General features: G+C 39.4%; 1 protein-coding gene across 1 annotated transcript in view; it reads right to left on the bottom strand.

The window, feature by feature from the left end:
- Positions 1–672: 672 nt before the first annotated feature.
- The window catches only part of Usp5 (ubiquitin specific protease 5), a 64,970-nt gene continuing 57,956 nt past the window's right edge, over positions 673–7,686 (bottom strand). The window contains exons 13-15 of the mRNA XM_083121431.1: positions 6,211–6,399; positions 2,682–2,885; positions 673–1,096 (exon numbers count right to left, since the gene is read on the bottom strand). Coding sequence (XP_082977557.1) covers positions 924–1,096; positions 2,682–2,885; positions 6,211–6,399 — 566 coding nt within the window. The 3' untranslated portion in view covers positions 673–923. The remainder of the gene's footprint in view (positions 1,097–2,681; positions 2,886–6,210; positions 6,400–7,686) is intronic.

The raw sequence follows: 7,686 nt of genomic DNA, 5'->3' as shown, positions 1-7,686 counted from the left end.
ATAGCAAATACTGATTTCTAAGAATCCGGTTTAATACAGGGTGTTTCAATAAAATGGTCATTTTTATATGTAACAACAGAGAGAGAGAGAAACATTACAAACACAATAATTGCAATTGTACACATTGCCATTTGTGAAACATCCAGTCACCTTCATATCTTCAATATTATGTCTGGTAGGTGGCAGAGGCCTTTGACGACGTTCACACTCAAACAGGCTGCGAAGATCAACCAACATCTCAATAGGAATGTTGCTGATTTGCAAATTAACATTGTTTTTGAGCTCCTCAATAGCCTGTCGTAGTCTTGCAACCCCGTTGCTCTTCAGGTACCCGACACATGAAGTAATCAGAAACAATTAAATTGGGTGACTTAACAGTGACCGCACAATCAATAATTTTACAAAATATAACAGTATGCATGTTGCATTCCATTCCACCAATCAAAGTTTGAAAAATTGCATTGTTTGTTAAACAAATGACAGGCAATAAGTGTTGCCAACACCATGAGAAAAAAATTCTCACAGCAAACAATAATGTTCATTTTTATTGAAACACGTCAAAAGTCATATTTGAGAAAATTAGTTGCAGAAAAGGACAAAGTTAAACTAATATGAACTGGTTGATTAATAGTGTCAAAATAGGAAACCACTTTTTAAAAAATACAAAGAAAAACTCAATAATAAAGAAACCGTTTAATAAAACTCATACAAATTAATTCTTATCCATTTTTAATTATCAGTCATTTTGTGTATACTACTATAAACCAGAAAAGTAATCATAATTCATGTGCAATAATAAATAAGAAAAGCATTTCAATAAGTATTTCATATAAAAATTTATCTGGTATATTATCACAAAGGTTAGTACACTTTGCATTTTAGAAGCAAAGTGTTTACACAAGTTTGCCATTGCATAATGATTGTTAGACACGTTCATACAAGTAGAGGTAGCCCAATTCCTTTGGAGGATTCTCTGATAATGCCACTTTATTGTCATTGAACAGAACCCACCGGCCATTGCGCAAAATATGGCACACATAGTGCCCAACCATTGTTGATGTTCCCATGTGAGAGATGAAAGCTACTAGCTTGTATTCTGGAAATACAGAAAGTAAACATTATGAGAATATACAATTGCATTTATAGTTAGGTTAAAAAATGTGTGGATGTAATGGACCATGCTATTTTGAGTTTTTGTTTTAAGTTCAATTTATGCACAGACAAGCTAAATGGGATTGGATCTACAATTTAAAGTGGAATATGCTTCCACTGGGTATCAAACATGGGACCCCTTGATTACAAAGTGATGATGTTACCACTATGCCATTGTTACTCTTACATCATGTTTGTACTTGAGAGGGTATCCTCTACTTTGGGAAAGTTCATGAACCTTGCATATGGTGATAGAAAACATGAGTGCATATATCTTTGAATGTAATAGATAATCGTACAGAAAGGTCTTTGTTATTTGTTCGAGTGACTTCACACTGCGGCTGAGCCAATATAGAAGTATCAATATTGGATTATATAAGATGGAATTTACAGTACTTATTGAATTTATTGGCTGATGCTTTTTCGGCATTTTGGTTTTTCGCAGGGTCCACAAAAATGTTGCGTAATACCTTCCCAAGGTCTACTTACCCTGAATATTATGAAAAAAAAAAATATTTTTCTTTATTTAGCACCAGTATTCTATGAAAAAATGTGATTACGAAACAGGTGTTTTAATATTCTGATGTAATTCTTCAATATTTCAAAGCAAAACTCTGGTAAGTTTCATGTACAGTAATTGGAGAGGAATACATACACAATAATATTTGTCAATATTTTGAACAACTTTTAATTATTACAATTTTCAAGCATCGGAATCAGTATTGGTGGGTATAGGGAAGAGTATTAGCATTGGTTCAACGATGGTATTGGATCTGCCCTAGTTAACACAAAGCAGTATTTTTCTTTCTTTCTGTTTCAATTATTTTGTGCCACCTCTTGGATTAATCATGATAAAGTGGATAAATGGTGTGGCTAGCACAATGATAACATAAAGAGTCCATCTGTGTGTTTGCAACACTGACTCAAGTGCACATGTACTAACTGGACAGTGGAAAAATTAGGATACATGGCTGCAAGTGAATCATAGCCAAGGAAGCATGTTCTATAAGCAATGTTTGCAGCTGATACAATATTGAAAGATCAAATACAATACAACAGCCATAGTAAAAAATAAAATATTAACGATAATAAACAACCAAGAGCAAACAAAACCAAATAAAAAACCCACACTATAGTATCATGCATGTTTCTACCTGGTTAATTCCACTGTCATGAGTGGGATGCTTCTACTGATAGTTAAGCAACATTTTTCTTACAGTTTCTGTGCAATGAATTACAAAACTAAACACTGTTGATTAAACATAACTACCCTTAAAATACTTTCCCAGATTTAAAAGCTATAGCTAAACAATCTTGTGTCATGGGTAGGACAGATAAAACACTGCCTCTTTACTTAACAAGAAATTTATTTTAATTTCTGTGAATTTTCAATATGAAAAAAAATTATTTAAGACACAGAGAAAGTAATTGCCCTTTTAATATTCTAAGGGAGTTGAAGGAGAAATTAATTACTTTTGGTGTCACAGGTAGGGGACAATACAAAACAAAATATTTTCCTAAATACTTACGACCGCTACCATCTCTGAATTCAGGTTCAGCTGGTGGTTGTTGTTCTTGTGTGTCCAGTTCCTGTTGGTGGCTAAAAATCCAATCTATTGCTCGTTCAATGTTACCATCAGTGGCTTGCAGAGCACGGCATGCCTGATCTCTAGTAAAGCCCATCCCCATTATCATAAGCAGAGACTCCTCGTTAGGCACAAAATTAATTTTATCTATGTAATAAAAAAAAAGTTGATAATGCCATGAAACAAAAAAATTGTGCATTTTTTTAAAAATACAAGGATATAAACAGAGTTATCACATTCAAATAACATTCTTATTTGTGTATATTATTATTATTTTCTGCTCTTGAAATGATACCAAAATCAACAGAAAATGCACATCAGCCATGTGTGCTTCCCCATAAAATCATATGCCTTGATGTGGATGTAGAGGTAAGTCCCCACTCATTCACGATCTAGGCCATTTGTGGAAGTGACGTGATCAGCACCACATTCTGCTTTTAGCCCCAGAGTTGCTCCATTCATGGACAGTGCTGGAGAATCCCCTACCAAAATGACTCACCCTAGGATTCAAACCTATGTCTCCTGCCCTATTGTGGGTGTGTCAGTACTGAGGCAATTTGTACCCATCACATTATACAGGACAAAGCCCCTTACCAAAATTAAAATCAAACTATATATCCTTATCCAGGTTAAAACTGAGGCAGTAAAGGGACACGCGGTATATATAATGAAAAATCACAGGACCACACACAACCCTATAAAGCATTGGTTCTCAAACTGTGGAACGCATACCCCCAGGGGCACATAAACGACTTCAAGGGCGCACGCAATCAGCTCGGAAGAGAAATGTCGAGAATACCCACAAGACAACATTTTTTTGTTGCCACTCTTCGTTTCATATGTTTTGAAATAAAATACTTGTTCGAAATCTCTACCCATTTCATTCTTCAACTCAAAAACCCACAAACATTTGTTAAAGTGTAAAAATGTCACAAGGAAATAGATTAAATTTGGAGATAAATCTCCACTTGAAAGTTTCAAGTGCACAACCAGACATCAAGAAACTGTGTCGTGCTATGCACAGGGCAGGCACATCCTTCACACTAGAAACTTGGGAGGATTTACAACAGAACTCCAAAATTGTGTTGACAGTTTGTTTACAAACTTATTTTTGATCTACAACCTTAGTGACAATGAAGTTCGACCAGTCACAAATATAGGAGTGCGTTGTGAAAGAAGGAGAACACATGCATATGCTGAACATATTTTATTCAGCAGGCTACATGGAACAAAGGAAAACATAAATTTCCGCTGCAACGCAGCAATATATTGTGTCCACACAAAATAAAACATTTTCGTCAATCTACACGTGACATTGAAGTTCGACCACTGTTAGAGGGGATCCTGTTTACCATGGTGTAACGCCGCCCCGTCGGCGAATAACTGTGGCAATGCGTCGGGGCATGTAGCGGAAGAGTCGTTCAAGGTATTTCACATCGATGAGGTGCCATTCCTCCTGCAGGCAGGCGATAAGAGCAGCCACTGTCGTGGGTCCCCTCTGTTGCACACGTCGCTTAAGAACACGCCACACATTCTCAATGGGTGAGAGGTCGGGACTCGATGGCGGCCATGGCAGATTTCGCATGTGATGGCGAGTCAACCATTCTCTTGTCAGCCGCGCTGTATGAGGCCTGGCATTGTCGTGTTGAAAGATGAGACGCCGCCTGTGGAACAGGTGCCTTCGCACTGTGGGAAGATGCCGCTCCAGTATGAGTGTATAGGCGTGTGCATTCACAATGCCCTCACAGATGTGTAGTGGGCCAACCCCAGATGCCGTCATGCATCCACATACCATCACTGACGCAGGTTTCTGTACCCGACGTGCATAACATTTTGCTTCATTCTGTTCCTCCTTCCGACAAATGACTGTTTTCCGTATTCTCCCGTACACAACATTGAAAATGGATTCGTCCGTCCACAAAACCCTGTTCCACTGCCGAAATATCCATCGCCGGTACTTTCGTGCCCACCGTAGTCGATTGCCTTTGTTCAACATGGAAAGGAAGGGTTTACGTTTCGCCTTGTACACTCGGTAACCGCATCGCTGTAGGTAACGGCGAATGGTTCTGCTTGACACTTTAATGTGAAAGCGTTCTCGAGTCCACAGTCGTAATTCGGCCACAGAAACATGATTGTTGATCTGGATATAGCGCCTAAATATCCGTAGGTCACGCACGCTCAGCAGGCGTTTTCGACCGGGGGCCTTACCTGGCTCTGTAGTACCCGTATTTTGGTGGTGTTTGATGATGCAGTGGACGGTTGACTTGGATAAGTTCAGTTGGCGCCCTATTTCCCGTTCACTGAGTCCATCCCGTTGCAACTCCACCACTCTTCTCCTCACGGTGTTGTCAATAGGTTTGCCCCTGGCCATGGTGATGATGCACTGCGGTTCCTCGGTGCACAGCACGCGCTTATATACGGCAGACTCCCTTATCGTGTCCGTGACGTCATGCTTCCGTCGAATGCCCCACTATCTGGAATTTTTCCCTATGGGTCTAGTGCCTGGTCGAAGTTCAATGTCAGGCGTATAGTTCCCCGTTTTTGTTCTTTACGTGACCTTGGGTGCAACATGCTGCGATCACGATTCTTGCCTGCTCACACGCCTCCTCTTACACACATGCGTGACTTCTGCGGTCACCCATTCCACCGCCTATGCCTCTGTGCATTTAATCACGTATTCCTTTCTGGTCGAACTTCATTGTCACTAAGGTTGTACTTTGTTTTCAATAACTCTGGAAATATATGAAAATTAAAGTTTTTTATACATTTCTCAGCATACATGTTTCACATTTTATTTTTTGTAACTAAGCATAAAGATTGTAAACATAGGAACACCCAATAAAATAATAAATGTAGGATTCTCAAACATATCAAAAACGTCCCACCAATAAGGCAGCCAAAAATTCCCCAAAACCCACTATGCAGAGAAAAGCTAATGGAGGAGGGGGGTACATTAGATGTTTAGTTACGACTGAAGGGTACAATGAGAAAAAAGTTTGAGAAACGCTCCTATAGAGGATTATGCTGGCTGCAAGTTCAAGTGCCAGAGCCTGGTTGGCCCGGAACATTGCAGTTACCGGGGTGTACTATGTGGAAGTGAGGTTAACTTGCGTGCCTTACCAGAAGGTTACCCCCTTACACCCTCCTCTCAAAGTTAACTATCATGTTTTCTGTACTTGATCTATTAAATCATGTAAGTAAAATTTTACCACTATGTGAAAATCAGAATGTTATATGATTTCAATTAATTTTTTAACATTGAATTTTTATTTTAAGTTCCCTTTATGCACTGATAGGCTAATCTGGACTGGACCTACAGTTTAAAGTGGGATCCGAACCACTGTGCAATGTGCCTTCACTGGGTATTGAACCTGGGACCTCTCGGTTACAAGGCAACCACTTCCCATCCGGGAGGCCCAACATCCTACATTGGTGCTGGTTAGCGAATTCAAGTGCATGAGCATTTACTCACCTGACTTCGGATCAGTTCCTGGAGGAACGAAAGGGGCAGCAAAGTCATTATCTGCAATGTGTTCCATCAGCCAGTTAGAGGCAGGCTCTACGCCTTGATTCTGAGTGAAGAACACAGCCTTCTTGCACGCCTCTTGTGGGAAACCCATTTCCAAAAGCTGCTGCATAATGCCTTCATCAATGTGAACAGCTGTGAATGGAAGAAATGTATACTTAATTAAGTAGTACAATAGATGCAATAATATGTTTTATAGCTAAAGTAGTATTCACTTGCTATTTTTTTTGTATTGTTCTAACAATATTACATCATTTCTCTGCCAATTTTAGTTAACTATGATGATGAAGATGAATGATGAGAGAAATTGATGAAAGACACTCATAAAGGAACACCTATGCTTATACTCGGTAGCGAGATCTGGAGTAGATCACTCAATGCAGTCAGCCAAAGTGGCAGGCCATGTATTTCCATTAGGTATAAAAGTAAAGAGCTCCCCTGTGCTTTGCACCATAACATGAAGGTGTATAGGGGGTGTGGAGTTAGGGCCCCACACTTTCTTGATCACGACCAAAGTTGGGAGTGATGTAATCAGCACCATACCCCTGGCCACCTTTACACCCCAGAGTTTCCTCCAAATACCCACTTTATATGATGCTGGGTGAGTGCCGGAGCCACTTGAACAGATGGAAACAAATCCCAGTTCTCCCCTGCCAGGGATCGAACCCGGGTCTCACATGGTAGTCAGATGCCCTAACGACTGAGCTACCATGGCATTATTTGTATTAGGGATGGGGCAGATTAAACGGTACTCAATTGGTATATAGGCCGATAAAGGTATAATTTGTGTTGGTTTATCGGTAAAATTACAGATATTTTTACCGATCCAATATACATATCTACAAATATCTTACCATTCTGTAAACTAAATAATGTCTTTTTTAAAAAAATTAAAAAAACACTAAATATGCTTACTTACCTTTAGCAAGTAGTTCTATGTTGGTTGAGCAACATTTCGGGGTCCCTACTTTCCCCTTCTTCAGGCTTCACTTGGCAATAGTATCCTACATGCCGCGTCACTTATTTTAAAACCAGGATTAGGTTAAAAGGTACATTTGGACATAAAAATGAATTGTAAATCTTGTCTAAGCCTTGATAAAAACTTCCAATGTCAGTATACCTCCTATTAAGCAACCCCGAAGATGTAATAAAATGTCTACTACTAAACTGTTAAAACGACTCGCCTCTAGTCCAAATGGTATCTGGTTCTCTTCGAAATGCTGGAAGTTGTCAACATATTCCACTTCCGCCGCTTCCCTCCCCCTCCTTTCCTTCAAAGCATACGTCATATCCAACACGAAGTCTCATGTTTCCTGAGCGGCCCGGAAAACATCTGGCGTACCATGGAAACCAATTCTGTTTTTCTTTTTACATTCTTACCATATTTTAAACATTCTAACCCAGATTTCGTCAACATTCCCA

Source organism: Lepisma saccharinum, chromosome 4 (assembly GCF_977018435.1).
Source record: "Lepisma saccharinum chromosome 4, izLepSacc3.1, whole genome shotgun sequence".
Classification (NCBI taxonomy): domain Eukaryota; kingdom Metazoa; phylum Arthropoda; class Insecta; order Zygentoma; family Lepismatidae; genus Lepisma; species Lepisma saccharinum.
This window is presented reverse-complemented; position numbering and strand designations above follow the sequence as displayed.